Genomic DNA, 18,354 nt, shown 5'->3' on the forward strand with positions numbered 1-18,354 from the left:
TGCTACCTCTGTGAGAAACATTCTCTAGTTTACAACCTAGTCGACAAATTTACCTGTGGTGTCGTGAATGTTCATGAGATCTGGAAGACTCTTCATGTCGTGACGGTGATCTTGATCTGGATCTATATCTGCTTTTGTTCCTTCTATCATTTTCTCTGTCCCTAGTTCTAGTTGAGTGCGAATGATCCTCGTCTAATACTTCCGATGGGTCATACCTTTGACTTTTTCGATATTCTGTCCTCGAATTAATATCTTTCTCTTCTCGATGATCTTTGCGCCTATCCCTATCCCTGGCTTGATCTTTATCTTCCCTTTTGCCCTTCTTTCTGTCGTCCTTACCGCGCTCGTCATCCGATTTCCACTTCAATTTCCTCTCGCACCTCACACACAATCTGACTTTCACCAGTGCCTCTTTCCGTTGATTATCCTCCATGTATACAAAGGGCAATTCGTAACTTCTCAAAGGTGGTATCTCATCTATATCCCTTGCATTATCATCATCATCATCACGATTTCTTCCGACAGAGGATAAACGACTTGAACTGGCCGCATCGGGATCTTTGAATCGTAAATTCGATATACTAATTTGTCTCTCTGGTCCGACCGATGGTGGACTATGATATTTACACCTTAATGAACCGCAGGTATCTTCCCCTATACCGTTGATCACCTCCGGAGCGGTACGCCAACGGAGTGCGAATTGATGTGATTTGTAATGTTTCAAGTCGATCTGTCAAATGGAACAACAACAATAATTGATGATAAGTACAGGGGCCAGGCGATAAACGATGATCAAATACATCATGATAGAATGAATGAGAGAGATAGACTTACCAGTGCAAACTCCTTGAAGAGCTTACTCTCATAAGCTCTAGCAACCCTTTCTTCCCAACTGACATTCTGCGGCTCTTCATCATCCCTTATAAATCTATGATTCTCCTTGACGACATCCCAGTCCGATTTCCTGCTTTTCAGGTCTGCTGCCACCAGATCTGAGTTTGGACCGTAGTGCGACAAATGGGCGGTATCTCTTTGAAAGGCTGAAGAACCGTATGAGTTGGGCCGGAGACGCTTGACCACTGGTTCGGTAGACGAGGAGGAAGGGGGACCGGAGATCAGTTGACCCACTGATTTCCAACTCATCGCATCGTGTTAGAACCACCGGATTTGGAGAGTTGAAGTAGGGATTGTTGTGATTGCAGATATCCCCCTAGCTATGGCTTCGACATGGACATGCATAACATCCTCAAAGGACAAGACACATCAACAGCCCGATACTACCATGGGGGAAATCAGTTCTATCTTATCTGGGTTACCCCTTTAGTCTTTTGCCACCCAGCATACAGATTTGATCCCGTTATTCCCATTTGCATTTCAGATTTTCAGTTGTGTTTTTGATTTTTGCTTGGTGGTCGTTGCAGCTCCATAGCTGAAAACTGATTCTTCTCCTTCTTAACTTACTACCGTACTACCAACCAAAACCATAGAACTTTAGTATAGATATAATGGGTAGACTAAGGAGATCAAGGTGAGTTGTCTGCTTCTGGCTGTTCGCTGCATCACCAATCAATTTGCTGATCATCTACTACCGTCCTTCTTCCTACTTTGTATGTTATCACATTCCAACGGTACGACCCCTGTACTGGCTCAACATCACCAATTTATGATCGCTATACACAATCACGATACAACCTCTCTTATGAAACTTGCAGGACCCACCACGCCCGACGAGACGTCCACCGACTCGCCCGTACCAGAGTCAGAGTCAAGGATTTAGACCAAATTGAGATCGATCTCAGACCGGGAAACAGAGCAAAGTTGGAAAGACAAGAGATAGATGAGGATAAACCTGGATTAGGTCAACATGTGAGCGATCTTCTCTCAGCTACCCTTGTTGCCTCTCTTTTGATTGCAGTGTAGCTGATTATGTACTTGGTAGTACTGCGTCGAATGTGCGAAATACTATGAAACTGATTTAGCTTTGAGAAATCACACCAAATCTAAAGTACACAAGTGAGTATATCTCTCCTGATCAAATGTAAATCACATTATGACTATCACGTCCAATGCTCTGTCTGAGTTCGGGTACAATCATGCTAATTGCGTATCTTTGCCCGTGATAGACGTCGTTTGAAGGAACTTCGAGACCCCGCCTACACACTCACCGAAGCTGAAAAGGCTGCTGGATTAGGTCAAGATAATAGACAAAGAGGTGTTGAAGAGGTAGTCAAGAGGTTCGAAGGGATGAACAATGACTCAAACTCGAATACTCAGGAGGGACAGAAGGACGCTACTACTGCTTAGTCTTGTGTGGACGTTCGGTATGTTTATAGATGTTCTCTGTACAGATGTTGTATATTATGGATCTTGTCCTTTATTGAACGCGACTAACCAACAAACATGGCCATCGCACCTGCCCGACTCAATCTCGACTCTTTTTCTGGTCTGTTTGTTGCACTCAGAAGAAGGATATGATAATTTAGATGATATGGCACGAAATATCACAACTTAATCCTCATTTCCATGCCCTAAGCTCCAAACTCAGCATTTCTCGCCTTCCCTCGTAGTATGCTTTCTTCATCTCCTCGAACCTTTTCTTCATCTTCTCTTCTTCTTCCGTCATCCACTTCTTTCTCTCCGTCTCAATCTCCACTTGTCTGATCCGCCATTTCTCCTTTTCATTTTCTGCTCTCTCTATCGACCATCCATAATCCTCCATAACCTTCTTCAATTCCTCAAGATTCTCGTAGCGCTTCATCATGTATATCCTCCAATCTACATCATTCTCGGGAGGATGGAAATCTTCCGGGATATCATCACCAAATACTTCTCTGAACCCTTTCTTGACACATAACGGATCGTAACTTCCAATACCCTCTAAACGAGTATACAGCTTACAACGCCGAACACAATCTGCGAGATCAGACCTTCCATGATGCTCGTAGCATTCGATCAATATCCTTTCTGCTTCACGAAGGGAATTGTTCCCCAATCGCATCCACTTGTAATCTTGATTGAAGATTTTAGGTGTCGAGAACGCCTCTTCTTTCGTTGTGACGTATGCCCTGCGAACAATATCTTCATAAGTCAGTCGCAACATACTGGAGCGGAGCTCGAGCACGTAGTCGGTAGACTTACCATTCCCAATCTAGAATGCTAATAATATTACCTTCCTCGTCTATCATCAGATGATCCCCTCTTTCATCAGCATGTTTCACATATACCTTATCCGTTTGTTTATCTAACTCCTTACATCCATTCACCAATTCGCGTAACTCTAAATGCCAGAGATAATCATCCATGAGGTTGCCTTTGTACAATGCACCTTTGGAGATGTATTGTAGAGTAGCGTCGATGTGCGCAAGATAACGTTCTTTGTTCGTTTTGAAAAGGCCAAAGAAGTACGGTGGACAAGGCTGCATGAAAGTCAATGTACCGATCATTGGACCAACTCGAACGTCCTTCGCTGAAATTTCGTCATTGGGAGAGGTGAATAGAGATCCAATTGGGGCGTGTTCAAGGGGTATGTTGGAAAGTTGGATTTGGATCTTAGCATATCCCTCCACGAACTTTCGTAACTCGTTGGGAGGTAATTCGATAGGCTTGTAAGGATCTTTGTTGATCTTGAGAGGTTTTCCCTCTACGAATTCGTAAATGAAGTAATCGAATGGTAGTCCTGCACGATATGATATATCAGCTATATGACAGTAGACTTCCAATCGAGGGGGGATTCATAAACCTACGAGCACCAGCATTAGAATTCCCGTCTCAAAGATGTTTGGGCAGCCAAGCGCCGGGCACCGAAATATCATTAGCTTTGAGAAAGTTGCGTGTGGAGACTTCACTCGTCATGACTATATCTGAGATCTCTTGAGGAGGTGAAGGGCCATAGGGTTGTCGGACTCGAAGAAGCCAATTGACATCGTCTTCGAAGGTAATGAGGAAATGTACGTTGAAACCAGCATACCATTTCGATTTTACCAGGTCTTCAAGTTTAGGTATGATGAGCGAGCAAGTATGTCCTGGTCGAATGGTGCTGACTTCCTTCTCCAAAGCTGACTGATGGGTGTTAATGTGTTCGAGGATATGATTGAGCTTTATTTCAATAGTCCATATCAGCGTGTTGTCCCATGTTCGCCAATTAATCATAGGATATGCATACATTCTTTTCTCTCGTAGCCTGCTTGACCTTATACAGCGCTTCGTTTCTCTCATCATGTTCCTGCAAATTCAGTTATATGGTAGTAAGCATCATTCAGGCCATGTAGACTGACGACTACTCTCTAATTTTGCTAATCGACGAATTCATGATTATTCTCATTGTCGTGTAAACCACAGAGAACAACGTTGCAGAATTGACACTTCGCTTCCCACCCGAGAACAGTGGAGGTACATCCAGCAAAGCTACAGGGATATTCCACCAACTCTGGCATTTTGAGGGTTTGTAAACAAAGAAAACAGAAGTGTTCAAAGTCAATGTATCCATCGAAGAAGTTGAGTGAGTAGCGAAGGAAGTTTGATGGGAATAATGGGAATTGGTGAAAAGTGAACCATGCGGTGACTTTTTTTGTGATTGATTGATCGAAAGGAGGTTCAAGAAGTTAGCTTAGACTTCAGTGGCTACTCCGTCAGTTCTCTCCACACGCATGCAGTAACCACGGCAAAAGTAAAATTAGATTAACCCTTGGAGGTGACGGCCGAAGAATAGTCAGAGTTTGAGCCCATCACCATCTTTGTACGCAATGAATTTTGCTTGTGATTTCTATTGTAACTACCTGAAGGAGGTACTTCGCAGGACACACAAACAGCTACTGTACTTGACGACAAAGTTAGAGGAGATCCACATCAATCAATCCTGCAACATGGCTTCATGATGCGTTAACGTCGGAGACGATAACACAGGCCATCAATGCTTCTGTCGCTTCATGTTGGCACCGTGTAAAGACTGTTTCTCCGAAAGTCAAAGAGACCATGACTCAAATTGAGCGCAGACACAATCATTGGTGTATGTGCCAAGCCTCTTCTCACTTTCTACTTTAGCGGCTATGTCTGTGTGTGCAACATTTCTACGCCAACTGAAATAGACGGTCCTTTCACCTACTTCAAAGCTGTTTATAACGAGGAATGATCCGCTTGATCAAAAAGAAATCGTCTCGTTCAGACTTTCACATACAGCGATACTTTAGTGTCATGCTATCTTTGCTTTGCTCAAACTGTAGCATCAAAAGGGGAAGTCGCCCATACGGTGCATCAGTGAGGACAATAAGAGCTGGATTGATCGGTGAAGACAGACTGAGAAGCCCGAAATTGAAAGCATGCTAATTTCGGTACCCCAGTCTGAAGCTTCGATACATCAATGATGTTTATAGCTGCTTATTGTTCTCTGTCTGGGCGTCATGAGATCGAAATCCCTCCCATCTTCATCAGAGCAGTGATTGAATGGGTATATAAGAAACTCTAAAATACAGCTTCGTTCGAACTCAGATAATCATCCTCCTCATCGGACCAAACCCGTAAACCAATATTACCTAAACCAACCTACTTTAACCCATCGTTTAATTGCTTCGACATGGCCAATGCAGGAAGCTCATCTGAGGAAGAGTAAGCTCCACTCCAAGATATTAGCTCTATGGGAGACCGTTCTGACAGAGACTCTCATTGCTAGATGCCCCTCTGAGTGTCCACATTGTGAAGTTTGTGAAGAACACGTCGATGACGGAGATTGGCATTCGGAGAAAACAGGCCATTGTCAGAAGTGTAAGCTTCATTCCTTGAGTGTTCTTGCCTTCCATATGGGCGGTGACGGAGCTTGTTCTCAGGTGGAGATGTCGTCGCTCGAGAGGACAGAAACGATAAGACTGAAGAGTACGAAACGAAAAGAGATGACTATCTGACAAAAGCAACTGGCACTTTGAGATCGACCAAAGATCTTGCCAAGCTGGAAAAAGCTGAGGAAGATGTTACAGAAGCTTACCAAGACCTCATTGAAGCTAAAGGAGTCCTTAAAAAAGCCAAAGAGGAAGCGGGCTACTCTGACACTGAAGATAGCAACGCGGATGACGATGTGGATTATGTCCATCCTAACTGTGATGAGTAAGTATCGCTTATGTTCGCTCAGAAGGAAGCCTCTCAGAGATCTGTATTGATACCTCACTCAATTGCAGCATCTCTTATTAGAGTAACCAGGCTCATTCCTCTCAAAATCTGAGATGACAGATATGCCACTTTCGGTGTTGCTTTTATCGTTAGGTCTTCCGATTGGGAACTTGTGACATGGAGTGGATTCGTAGCATTACTGTGTATGCATTTGTGAGAGAGTTTTGACTGCTATGATACGTCAACAGAGAACAGGATGCATCGAAGTGATACTCTTGTCGTTGTGTGAACTTCTTTGCTTTACCGAAAGTGTTCGCTCGGAGATTTACCCGGTGATGAACAAGCGTGTTTTGATCGCAACACACAGTCCGTGTATCCTCACAGCACGGTGCCATTCTTGTATCATCACCCTGATTGGATTGCCTTGTACATGCATGCGCTGGGAGTTGATCTCGTATCATCGAATCTATAACCACATATGACATATAACGTGAAGACATGTCATTCTTCACAGACGCCAAATGTTGTATCGCAGATTGCAATAATTTCACCGTCACCAACAGCAAATCAGTGTGTAGGTTATGTGAGGACGTGTACTGTCAAGAACATAACGTCCAAGCCTACCATGACTGCGTACGGTTTGATCTTCTGGTGAGTTGCCATCAATGCTATGCCTCACTTTAGCCCGGCTCATTTGTTGCTGTTTCAAACCCAAGTAGAACCCGACACGCAAGCATGCTGAACAGCAACAGATAGATAGGCAGATACGACTGCGACAGGTGAGTCGAGGAGCGGATGATGTCGAGATCGTGATTGACCGATGTATCTATATCCCCACAGTATGGCTTACTACTCGAGAAGCTTGAAAGATCACGATTCGCCATCATCAACTTAGCAGAATCACTCCGTCCTGGTCATCATTGCAATCTGGTCCTTCCACCTGACTCCCAAACGATTCTCGATAACGAGCGATCGTATGGTGCTATCAACATACATTTCCCGCTAGAGTTCGATGACGGTGTCAAATGGCTGATAAGGGTCCGGCAAGCACATCATGGTGTACCGCCAATTGAGGTACTCAAACAGACAGCCATAAGTGAAGTGGTAACGCTGCAAACACTCAGATCTTTCGGTATGCCAGTACCTCAAGCGTGGATTCCAATCAAAACCAGGGTAGAAGAAGAAGCGGGTGACTTGTTTGAAGGTATGCTAGCTCCTTCAGTCAGTCCAATGGCCTAAAGCTGATCTCCTCCGGCTGTAGATACTTCAATCTGTTACTTCTTCTGTGAATTCATGGCAGGTAAATCTCAGCTCATGCCGCATCTTACACTGCAAACATATCGTGACGTGGACGATCACGATCGAAGGTTGATAGAAGATTACGGAAGAAATCAGATCCTGCTTTCCAACCATCCTATAAAATCCACCTTAATCGGTTCGCTGGTCCCTTCCGATGGGCACAATGACTCAGTGTCGATTGGTCCCCTACTCAGCTTATGGGGAGTGAACAACATCGAAACACCTCATTTTCCTGGTCCATTCAAGAGCAACCAACAGCGGTATTTAACTCAGATCGACATCGTATTATCGCATATCAGTCAAGGTGTCATGAACGACCATGACGCCCTCAAGGCATATCTGTGGCATCTGACTCTCAAAGAGTTAGTAGAGACCTGTCCGGAATTAGCTGAAGAGGTTACTGAGGTATATGTACGCCATGCGGATGCGAAAGGGGATATTTTATGGGGTGATGATGAAGGTAAGCTGACAGCTATCCTTGATTGGGAAATGTGAGCAAGAACATCTTTGATATCTGACACGAACATTGTCATATGCTGATGTTGTGATCGTTCATAGGGCATTTGTCACCACCAAAGCCGAAGCCTTCTCCTCTCCTTTATTCTGCGACCATACCAATGCGCCTTACGAGAGACAAGATCTGCATACAGTCAGAGAGAAAGTTCTCATCGACTTCTACGAACGTTCAAATCGTCCGGATCTCGCCCACTGCGTTAGAAAGGGGAAGAAATACCAATACCTGGAATCAATTGGCAGATTTCATGGATGGTACGTCATGATCTGTATGCCAATGGCTTTGATGGATGCTTTCGAAGATACCAAACCTGAATCACTCCAACCTCCATTTTACGCTGATAAGGATTGGACCGTTTACATGGTGGAGCGGTATATCGATAATCCCGAACTCCAAAAACTCATCTCGAAGGCTGGATGGGACTTAGAAGAAGAGCGAAAGAAAGTGATCTCATCTAGAGGATGGGAAGAGAAAGATCGTAAGAGGTCAGAATGGTGGTCTCTATCGGTCGAGGATCGAAGGAGGAGAAAGTCCGAAGATGTTGTAGCGAGGGAAAAGGCTATGGTGGAAAATAGACTTCGTATCGAGTTGAAGAAGCAGAAGAAAATGGAGGAAAGTGCTACAGGTGAAGAGAGACCCAAGTCAAAAACGAGAAGAATCCTTCTTCACTCTAGCAGCAATAGGTCAACCGTTGAGTAAGATCAAACAGTGTCTAATACTTTCTCTAGCAGATATGATACTGGGTATGTAGATAAATCCCACATCCTTCCCAATCGATAATTACAGCGATCTTATTCTCTTTATTGATAATCAAATGAATATTTTTGGCATCAGCATATCTGACATATCCCTCTTCTGTTGTCTTATTTCGCAATTTACGATTGACCACTCATTCTCGTAGTTGAAGATGCCAAATATATGCATTGAGGGTATGGCCACGGCAGATATGTCCATTGGCAATATGAGAAAGGGCAATATCGATAATTGGGCTCTAAAAGGGAAGGCCGTGCTTTCTCTGAAATACTTGATAAATTGAGATTCATCAGCAAGACAAGAAAAAGGAGAAGATTTATTACAGCATTTGTTTTTTGATCGATCATCACCAGATTCAAAGTGGCAGATTCTGAAACAATTTGACTCGACTCAACATCAAGAATTGAAGCATTGTAACAACGAAAGAGACGTACAATATACCGTTCGAGCCCATCATCTAGACCAAAATGGCGGATCAAGATCCATGTCATAACTGTCGGAACCTTCTTGTCATCACTCTTGAAAGAAGAAGCGCGTACCCAGATCAATCAATCCGCAAAGGAATGTTTGGTCTACATGAGTGTCACGAGTCTCTTCGTAACAAGGAGAATGGCACCGAATAGAGCCGATGCATCAACCAAATGCTGGACGTATAGATCAACTACCGTTTTTATTGTTGTTGTACGCTTCTCATTCGTTTCATGCACAACTGATTTTGAGCTTCGTCCCCGATATACTGACGAATGTCAAGAGCGGATCAACGCGGAAAAGAGTATTGAGAGGCTTGAGATAGCTTTGTGTGATCTTCTTTCAGGAGCATTACTGTGTTGATGAGGACGCTCCGTTGAGATTTAGCATCTCAGTCGAGAGATTGATGCGAATGACGTTCACAGCGCCCCAAACACGACCTAACCAAAATTATTCTTCTTTTTCGTTGGGTACAGACGTTTATATATATGTGATACATGAAGTTCTGAGAAGTCGTATCCAGCATACTGCATCACTAACCATTCTCTTATCTCTTCCACAAAAATATAAAGATCTGATCGTTCCCAAGTGAGTCTAGCCCGCTTTACAGATGAATCTAATAAATCTTTGCATCTTTAGGCCTACCGACACCACTACCGAGAAGAAGGAGGAGAAGAAAGTCGACAATAACCCTAAAAAGTAAGTCGTTTCTTCCCACCGCTATACCAGCAAGAAGAGACACCGATTTGGGTTATTTTCTGGATCAGCAAACCGATATGTAACAGCAAGGGCTGTGACAACAAAGCTAAGACGGGAAGCTCTAAATGTGGAAAACGTAAGTCATTATATCGGTTTGACTAGCGTTATCCATCGGACTGACCGTTCTGACTGTAGACAAGTCTCCCAATCCGTTCCACGTACAGAACAAAAGTAAATGACGATGTTCTGATTTGATTGGTCCCTTCGGATCACAAATCAGGTTCTCCGGCTGTGTTTGGGTGAGGAGGCATGGAGTATTATAGGTAATTTGCTCTTTTGTAGAATAGCAGAGAATGCAGAGCTTGATCGACGGATAAAATGAGATTCATCGCTATACCAATCATTACAAACGTCCAATGCTTACGACTCGTCTTGAGTCAGCAGCTCTTGGTATTGTGTATCATTTCCATACTTATGGTGAGCCCATTCAACATAATCGTCTGAATCGGCGAAGGAAATATCATCGCTGGATAGCAGCTCTCGAATCGAGTTCAGAAAGTCTAAATCTGGGTACCGACCAACCAGTTCCTCTAATCGCTGATAAATCCTACCATGCCTCACGCAGTCTCCCAAGTCAGAATGTCCTAGTGCTTCATACTCCTCGATCAGCTTGAGTTCGAGTCGAGATAAAGAATTGTCGCCATCCCAAAAGACTTTAGGATTCATGAAAGCATCGCAACAGGCGAAGCCTTCAGCTTTGGACGTGACATAAGCCCTGTCCGCAGAAACCTTAGCCATCACCAATGGAGAAGACTCGAGAGTCAACTCACCATTCCCAATCTAATATACCTGTGATGTGACCATTTTCATCCACCATGATATGATCTCCCTTATCATCCCCATGTTTAAAGTAAAACTTTCCATCTTCGAACGTGTCCCACTTATCGAATCGGTTGACCATATCTTTCAGCTCTAGATGCGCGAGGTACACATAGCGTGCCGCCTCTGGATGGAAGACTCCTTCTATGACCTTTCTCAAGACCAGATCAATGGACCACAGATATCTCTCTTTGTTGCTCTTGAAAGGTCCAATGAAGTGAGGTGGCTCATCGAAACGAAGGTGGAGCGAAAGTAGAGGACCAACTATGACCGGATGGTCACCATGTTCAGGCGTGAAGTTAGAAGATGCAGGGTATAAAGATCCGATGGCGTCGAAAGAAAGGGATTTGAGACTGATTTGGAAAAGAGCGTAATCATGCACTGCCTGATCCATCTGCTCCGGAGTTTCTTCTCCATTCAAAATCGGTGCATTCAATGGTTTACCCGGAACGAAATCCATGTAGAAGAAGTCGAGTCCATCTACCTGTCCATTATTTTCCGGTCAGTGACAGTAACTCATTCGACATCCGATGAGAAGGGTGATAACTCACCAGTGTTGGGTTGAAGATCACTTGGGATCTCATATACCATCGGTACAATCCCATTTGTGATTCGATTCAAGATCTTCATGGATGCTATCTCACTTTGATCCTCCATTGATCTGATAGCTGATGTTGGAGCAAGGATATTGCGTTTCCGAATTCTCGCACACCATTTTTTACCATCGTCGAACGTAAGGATGAGATGAAGATTCACCCCACCTTCCAAAATTGTTTCTCCACTGTTGGGGATGTCGATGGTACAGTCATGACCGTTTCGCATGGAAGAAGCGATTTTGTCGAGATGTGCGTTTCGGACGATTTCGAGGAGTTCAGTACGCTACCATCAGTCCAATGGTCATGTCAGCTCAGCGCTAGCAACAAATGGAACTTTAGCTCCAGAACTCACAGCGGCTTCCGAATTTGCGTAATCCCTCGCATCACGTTCATCCTCCTAATTCCAGGTCAGCTATTGATATGATATTCCATAAAAAGACGGACTCACATCAAGCTCGAGACAAGGGTGGTAAGCCTCGAAAGCGTGAATTTTGCATAAACGCTTGTAACAGATTCGGCAGTCGCCGGTTTGGGGGATGGATCGAAGCTGACAACCGGGATAGTCGCAAGGCCAAGTGAGCATGGTGATATGGAACTGGTGCGATCTACTGAGCAGGGACTCCGATTAGAGTGCAGATACGAAGAACGTCAACGAAGAAGAGAACACAATGATTGACGACCGTGCATGTAGAGTATATGTATGTGCGTATTGTGTATGTGTGTGCATGTGAGCGTCACCAAGCGGTGAATGTGGCGGTTTGTCATCGCTCATAGTCGGACTTGATGGCACATCACACTACTGTACAGCTTCGGTACCTAGTTATACACGTCGAGTGTACAGCATTTTTCGTCTGTCACCTTCTCCCACGAGTTCAGTCTAGCAAACATGCTATATGCACGTTTACAAGCTGGATCGGAATAACATCGAGAAGCCTCTGAGATCAGCACATACGCGCATATGGAGAAGCTTCAAAATCAGAAAAGAAGCATTGCAACCCTATGCCAGACACGAACTCGGTGATTCTTGCTTCTCGTTATGTCGAGTTGCCATGCACTTTTCAAACGCATCAAGTATGATATGCAGTTTGACATATGCAGTGGAATATATATGAAATCGTCCGAACAAAACCAGTGTCTTCCCTCTGAACAACTACACCTCTCCTCTTGTCGTACAATTGTGATTCTCAAAATGGGCTGGTGTCGTTCTTGCTCGAGGGAAAAAGCTGAAGATCAGATGTCACATATTCACACATGCCTAGAATGTAAGTCATCTTTTCTATTAACAATTCAAATCTTGTTCATCTCCCAAGATGGATCGTTACGACAGTGCAATCGAGGAGAAAAATGACTGATTTCGCCACTTCTTGTGACTATCAGGTAAAGTGCGAATATCATTCTCCATCTGGGAATCTCAAAGCGCCCGTCTTCGTTCCGCTCAGATTCAACAAGACGAAATGCAAACTAAGGTTGAAGAAGCATATGCCGAATACTACGAATTTCAAGCTGAAATGTCTCCTCCCCACATTATGGAATCTGCTCAAGCTAGAATCAACGATTTTGCCACCAAGCTTAGAGCTGCTCAATGGGTTGTATCTAGTGCAAATTCCGATTTGACTAGCGCTCAGGTACAGTATGAGAAGGCTTATAAAGCTTGGGAGATGGCGAATAAATGGTTAATATACATGTAAAAGGGATTTCTTACTAGGTGATAGAGTTGTGTGTTTTCCAATGAATCGAAGATGTTCATGGTACACTACTCCACTGCCTCGGAAGCATTCCACTTTCGAAAATCACCTACACTGCTCGAAATGTGTTGCACACACGAGAATCTTCTCGTCTTAGGCGTATAGGCCACCTCCCCTGTGCATTTTATAGTCTCAGTTACGATCAAAAAATGCACGAAAAAGTGAACAACCAGCACCGCCACCTCTAGAGCTGGTATTTTGATATGCATGAACTAAAACACGCTTTGGACATCACCATAAGTCATCTTTCACACGTCTTCGTCACAAATCTAAGTCACCATTTCCCAAGACTCTTGCTCTATCTCCTTATCGTCAGCCTAAACATACTCAGCCATGCTCACCTGGCCTTGCCAATACACCGACTCTGGGGCCAGATCTACACCTGAGATTGTCGACTGTACAAAATGCGGCAAACATCTATGCGTCATTCACACCACACCTCTTTACCGCCCTTGCGTCGAGCTTGATGTGAGCATCCCGTATCGGTATAGGCTTTAGAGTCAGTCGGAAGCTCATACTGTCATCAGGACGATGCGGCTTGGGAGGCTACATATGCAGTAATGCAAGGGGAGGTCAGTTCAAATAGCTAAGTACACCCTTACAACAGAAACTGACGATGATTCCGAACAGACGTCTAAATTACTGCAAAAAATAAGAGACGCTCATCTTGACAAAGTGGCATCTTCCATGCGACCTGGTCATGCTTCCTCCATCGATATTGCTGAGGGACCAACTGATCTTCTCGATGGAGGTTACAACATCGCTTTCATAATTGACTTCGATGATGGTGTCAAGTGGGTTGCGCGTGTACGTAAGCAGACTTCCAATTCTCCGCCTGCCATGAAAGCGAGATTGAAACCATGAAGATCCTGAACGAAGCGACTAGACTGGTACCAAAAATTCACTTGCCGCCTGCAACAGATCGCGTCGGACATGGTGAGTGCTCACCAATTTCGGGACAAGATTGTGTGTACAGTATATTTGCTGATTGATGGCCGTCATAGATGAATTACAATACCTCTTCCTTGATTTTGTAGACGGAGAACCACTTCATCCAGCTATCTTGAATGGAGAAGAATCACCTCAAAGGTTAGCTCAGGTCATTCCAGATTATGCGCTTTTCCGAATCAAGATCAAGTCCGTACCCTTTGACAGAATAGGGTCTATTTACCCCGATCCACTCGACTCCTCTTCTACAACAGTAGGGCCTCTGATAGATCTTTGGTTCCGTTTCGATGACCCGCCTCACTTCCTCGGTCCTTTCCTCAGCAACAAAGAACGATACTTGGCTCAAATTGACTTTAATCTTGAAATGGTCGAAAAGGGTAAACTATATCCGGATGATCCAAATCTCATTTACCTCTTTCACCTTGACCTCCGAGCTCTTATACACTTGTACCAAAAGTGGGAAGAGGACACCGATGAAAGGAAGTTCTATCTTAAACATGCAGACGATAAAGGGGCTCATATATTCGTGAACGACGAAGGTCATATCACTGGCATCATCGATTGGGAATGGTGAGTACATGCTACCCCCGCGGTTTGATTCCGCTGAACTTTCAGATGACAGACCAATGTGATATTCTAGGGCATACGTTACTTCCAAAGCCGAAGCATTCTCTCCACCTCTTGCCATGATCCTCCCATCTTCCTTCTGGGATGGTGACAACACTCTATCTTCGTTGGAGGAGATGCTGATCACAGAGTATGTCAATCTTGGTCACTCAGATCTGGCTAAATGTGTTCAAGAAGGTAAATTCTATCAAAGACTCAACATCCTATTGGGATATCATCCGGAACTCAATCATCTCAAAGCGTTGAGAGAGATCGTTACTGGTGATAAGATCTGTTTCGCTAATGATGGAGAATACAAGGATTGGTGCCTCACTCGATATGGTGAAGATGAAGGGTACCTTCGTTTGCTCAAGAATACCATCGCCTGAATCCTTCATTGATTGGGATCTTGAGCATCATGCTATCGCATATAGAACACTGCCAATGTATTATATCCGCATTTATCGCCATTCATTGCCTTGCTATAGTACCATCCCTCTGACCAATTTCCACTCTTTTTTGACTCGCAGCCCTGTTATTAGGCTCAACTTCACTTTTGACCAAAAGTAGCTCCGGAAGATCTGTTGTTATCCTTGTTGGTATCAGCAGATTTGTTGGTATCGGTTTTTGTATCGCTATCGGTAGTGGCACCAGCAGTGTTGTTGTGGAAGAGGTTGAGGTTTGATAGACTGTATCGACTGGATTACCTGTACCGCCATCTGTCAGATATCCTATCAAGCAACATCCCTTCGCTACACGGATAGAAAGGACATACGAAGGTAACAATAACGGCCACCTTGTCGTGATCCAGGAATATTGAGACAGCGGGGGCAAGACCTGTATATTTTATTAGCGTGAAAGGAAGGGGTTGACTGGATAACCGGCTGACTCACATATTGAGGTGTAGGGAATCTGGAAGTGCAAACTTATGTGAAAGTTTGTTCTTGTGAAGAACTGTGAGAAATAAGACACAGGATTCCAACATTACCTCACCCTTATATGTACATCGATCGAATCTTGCCTGTCTCCGGTTTCTGACGAAATGATGCAATCGAACACGTCTTGAAGTTGAGGTTGAAGACAATAGAATAGCGCTAAAACACAACCGCTCGCAGAAGCATCTGACGGAGCGGATGAAAACTTCTCGACCATTGATCAAAACATTGCATGCCAATTCACAATCAATACCGTGACATCGACTTAATGAGGTGATTCGAAATCGTATCAATCGAGGTGTTTGTACCGTGTGCTGTCTTCTCTGTGATCTACTTGCTTGCTTCTGACCGAGTGCCCGATACACACCCGTTCAGATGTCTGTGTGGGATAGACAGTGATACCACAGCAATTGACGTACGACTTTGGTGTTCCAAGACACATATTGTACCATACCTTTGATCTGTGCCATGATGGTTCCGATGCCACACAAACCCAACACGACCAAAAGTGCCACCTTCCTTTGGCTTTGGATTGATGGCTTGGATGCAGAAGATCCGTGTGATGCATGGTCCGCTTCCGTCAAATTCATCAACCACTCACTCACACGAGTCACATCAGAGACGATTGCTATCCGATTGTCAGATTGTCGAATCCCCTCGTCACTCCTTGAAATCTTATCCTTCTGATCTCATAGCAAAAATCCACCACTTCGACCATCATGCCAGAACTCATTGAATACCCTTGTGAAGCTACTGGGTGTCAAGCTAGAGTCTTGCGCTGGGATGCTATATGCTCACTTTGTCATGTTGTCTGTTGCTCCGAGCATGATACACCAGATCATCACCCTTGTCAAAAAGCCAGGACGAAGGTGAATCTCGCTAATCCTCTCATTTGCGAATGGGAGCTGATTATTGGATGCAGGAAACTCCAGAATTGCGCATGACGGCAATCAGACAGATTCAAGCGGATACAGAACGTCAATATGTGAGTATAAACCCGCCATAATCAATAACGGTCCACCTGGCTATATGACGTTCTGACTTCTTTCTTAGCTTACTTCCATCCTACTTCAAATGCACACATACAAAAATATCATACTCAGAGATGTCAAACAGCTTCGTCCTACCTCCAATTGCACTCTACATCTACCCGAGGACTATGAAACTCTTCAGAAGTCCAAGTGGTATGCCGCCTACAACGTTCACTTCCTGATGGAGTTCGATGATGGTGTCAAATGGTTGATTAGAGTACGACAGGATCGAGGTCATCGAATTCCTCATGAGGTACGAGAAGCTGATATCAAGAGCGAAGTTGCCACTTTGCAAAGATTGAGATCAGGTGGGATCTCTGTGCCGGAGGCTTGGCTGTCTAGATATTTGGATGGTTGCAACAATGGTATGCCAACAAGTAAGTACATCCATTATTGATACTCGACTGTACCTGTGAGTCGGAAGACATCGCTCAATCTCTACGTGGCAGTATCACCTTTCCCATTCGACTACTTCTTCTACACTTTCCTGCAAGGTCGACCTCGGCCGATTCGGAAGACCCCTTTCTATCCTATGCGCTTACCAGAGGAAGATATCAAAAAATACATCGAAGCATACGCTTTACATCAAATCAAGATGTCTCATCTTGTACTGCCCCTCAACCAAATCGGATGTTTGCAAATGAACAAAAGCGGTGAAGTAGTTGGACCCATCATCACTAGAGGAACTTTCCAAAAACCTGAACCACCTTATCTTCTTGGTCCATTTTCAACTCAGAAAGAATGTTATCTATCTCATATAGATACCACGCTCGACTATATCTTGATGGGAGCAGTTGGGGAATCTGGGCCTATCGATTCCTATTTGTGGCATTTGGAGATGCGCGAGCTAGTCGAGCACTCCAAAATCCTCGCCAGTCCTATCACCGAGGTATATATCAAACATGATGATGAAAAAGGTGATCAGCTGTTATGGGATGATGATGGAAAGATCTGTGGAGTGTTGGACTGGCAATGGTGGGTCTCTTCCACTTACGAGCTATTCATACAGGGGCGAGTTCTGATTATCATTCATTCTAGGGCGTATATCACAACCAAAGCCGAAGCGTTTGCTGCTCCCCCTCTACTTTACTTTACGAAAGCATCAACCTTTTCCCCGGTGGGAACAGTATGACAGAGGAAGAACATTTTCTCATTGACTGCTCTAATAATTTTGGAAGGCCTGATCTGGGGGATTGTGTGGAAAAAGGGAGATTATATCAAAGATTGAGTCTCATAGGGCGCTGGTATGACTTTTACAAGAAGATAGGCTTCAGAGAACCGTTCGAGCCGGATCTCCCATCTGACTTTCAGCCCCCACTAGACGATGTCGATTGGCGTGTGTATATGATGGAAAGATATAAAGATAATAAGGGTTTACAAGAGCTTATGAAGATACTTGATTGGACTATCGAAAAGGCGACGGAAGAAGCTTTTCAATGGCATCGAGAGAAGGATGAGAATAAGAGTCAAGAACATGCAGAGCATGGTAGGAATGAAGAAGACAACGGGCTGATATCTGAGCGGGATGAAGAGAGGGCCAAGGTGGATCAACGAGCAGACGATACCACTGACGAAGAGCGTGCAGGTGTGCGGATCAGTCCCTAGATACCCATAAATGCTGAATGCATGCACGTGAAGTCAAACGTCTAGACTTTAGACTGGACTGAGCTTTGTGTAGTTCATTTTTTTACTGTACGATGAGAGTGATTGCTATGAACGATGCATGCATACACTATAAAGAGAAACAACAACGTTACGACGTACTATACTAGACTATAATGATAC

At 44.2% G+C, this 18,354-nt stretch overlaps 10 protein-coding genes across 10 annotated transcripts; 7 read left to right on the forward strand and 3 right to left on the reverse strand.

Moving 5' to 3' along the window:
* Positions 1 to 49: 49 nt before the first annotated feature.
* On the reverse strand, positions 50 to 1,143 carry V865_003507 (uncharacterized protein; the record flags this gene model as incomplete). The annotated part of the gene is made up of 2 exons (XM_066227300.1): positions 50 to 730; positions 835 to 1,143. The coding sequence occupies 2 exons, from the start codon at positions 1,141 to 1,143 to the stop codon at positions 50 to 52; spliced, it is 990 nt and encodes a 329-aa protein (XP_066083397.1).
* Positions 1,144 to 1,505: 362 nt separating this feature from the next.
* On the forward strand, positions 1,506 to 2,304 carry V865_003508 (uncharacterized protein; the record flags this gene model as incomplete). The annotated part of the gene is made up of 4 exons (XM_066227301.1): positions 1,506 to 1,528; positions 1,713 to 1,866; positions 1,940 to 2,013; positions 2,124 to 2,304. The coding sequence occupies 4 exons, from the start codon at positions 1,506 to 1,508 to the stop codon at positions 2,302 to 2,304; spliced, it is 432 nt and encodes a 143-aa protein (XP_066083398.1).
* A 211-nt stretch (positions 2,305 to 2,515) lies between these two features.
* Positions 2,516 to 4,164, reverse strand: V865_003509 (uncharacterized protein; the record flags this gene model as incomplete). Its single annotated transcript, XM_066227302.1, has 3 exons — positions 2,516 to 3,065; positions 3,139 to 3,676; positions 3,846 to 4,164. The coding sequence occupies 3 exons, from the start codon at positions 4,162 to 4,164 to the stop codon at positions 2,516 to 2,518; spliced, it is 1,407 nt and encodes a 468-aa protein (XP_066083399.1).
* A 1,405-nt stretch (positions 4,165 to 5,569) lies between these two features.
* V865_003510 (uncharacterized protein) lies at positions 5,570 to 6,097 on the forward strand (the record flags this gene model as incomplete). Its single annotated transcript, XM_066227303.1, has 3 exons — positions 5,570 to 5,601; positions 5,666 to 5,757; positions 5,820 to 6,097. The coding sequence occupies 3 exons, from the start codon at positions 5,570 to 5,572 to the stop codon at positions 6,095 to 6,097; spliced, it is 402 nt and encodes a 133-aa protein (XP_066083400.1).
* Positions 6,098 to 6,594: 497 nt separating this feature from the next.
* V865_003511 (uncharacterized protein) lies at positions 6,595 to 8,608 on the forward strand (the record flags this gene model as incomplete). The annotated part of the gene is made up of 5 exons (XM_066227304.1): positions 6,595 to 6,747; positions 6,816 to 6,875; positions 6,937 to 7,300; positions 7,358 to 7,886; positions 7,954 to 8,608. 5 exons carry the CDS (start codon positions 6,595 to 6,597, stop codon positions 8,606 to 8,608), a joined length of 1,761 nt encoding a protein of 586 aa, XP_066083401.1.
* A 1,641-nt stretch (positions 8,609 to 10,249) lies between these two features.
* Positions 10,250 to 11,887, reverse strand: V865_003512 (uncharacterized protein; the record flags this gene model as incomplete). The annotated part of the gene is made up of 5 exons (XM_066227305.1): positions 10,250 to 10,604; positions 10,660 to 11,188; positions 11,260 to 11,587; positions 11,657 to 11,701; positions 11,753 to 11,887. The coding sequence occupies 5 exons, from the start codon at positions 11,885 to 11,887 to the stop codon at positions 10,250 to 10,252; spliced, it is 1,392 nt and encodes a 463-aa protein (XP_066083402.1).
* Positions 11,888 to 12,538: 651 nt separating this feature from the next.
* Positions 12,539 to 12,992, forward strand: V865_003513 (uncharacterized protein; the record flags this gene model as incomplete). The annotated part of the gene is made up of 2 exons (XM_066227306.1): positions 12,539 to 12,566; positions 12,682 to 12,992. The coding sequence occupies 2 exons, from the start codon at positions 12,539 to 12,541 to the stop codon at positions 12,990 to 12,992; spliced, it is 339 nt and encodes a 112-aa protein (XP_066083403.1).
* A 917-nt stretch (positions 12,993 to 13,909) lies between these two features.
* V865_003514 (uncharacterized protein) lies at positions 13,910 to 14,992 on the forward strand (the record flags this gene model as incomplete). Its single annotated transcript, XM_066227307.1, has 3 exons — positions 13,910 to 13,985; positions 14,054 to 14,567; positions 14,638 to 14,992. The coding sequence occupies 3 exons, from the start codon at positions 13,910 to 13,912 to the stop codon at positions 14,990 to 14,992; spliced, it is 945 nt and encodes a 314-aa protein (XP_066083404.1).
* A 1,265-nt stretch (positions 14,993 to 16,257) lies between these two features.
* On the forward strand, positions 16,258 to 16,544 carry V865_003515 (uncharacterized protein; the record flags this gene model as incomplete). Its single annotated transcript, XM_066227308.1, has 2 exons — positions 16,258 to 16,407; positions 16,461 to 16,544. 2 exons carry the CDS (start codon positions 16,258 to 16,260, stop codon positions 16,542 to 16,544), a joined length of 234 nt encoding a protein of 77 aa, XP_066083405.1.
* Positions 16,545 to 16,612: 68 nt separating this feature from the next.
* On the forward strand, positions 16,613 to 18,174 carry V865_003516 (uncharacterized protein; the record flags this gene model as incomplete). Its single annotated transcript, XM_066227309.1, has 4 exons — positions 16,613 to 16,946; positions 17,019 to 17,544; positions 17,608 to 17,686; positions 17,830 to 18,174. The coding sequence occupies 4 exons, from the start codon at positions 16,613 to 16,615 to the stop codon at positions 18,172 to 18,174; spliced, it is 1,284 nt and encodes a 427-aa protein (XP_066083406.1).
* Between the last annotated feature and the right edge of the window lie 180 nt (positions 18,175 to 18,354).

The sequence above is a fragment of the Kwoniella europaea genome, chromosome 1, assembly GCF_036810445.1.
Source record: "Kwoniella europaea PYCC6329 chromosome 1, complete sequence".
In the NCBI taxonomy this organism is placed as follows: domain Eukaryota; kingdom Fungi; phylum Basidiomycota; class Tremellomycetes; order Tremellales; family Cryptococcaceae; genus Kwoniella; species Kwoniella europaea.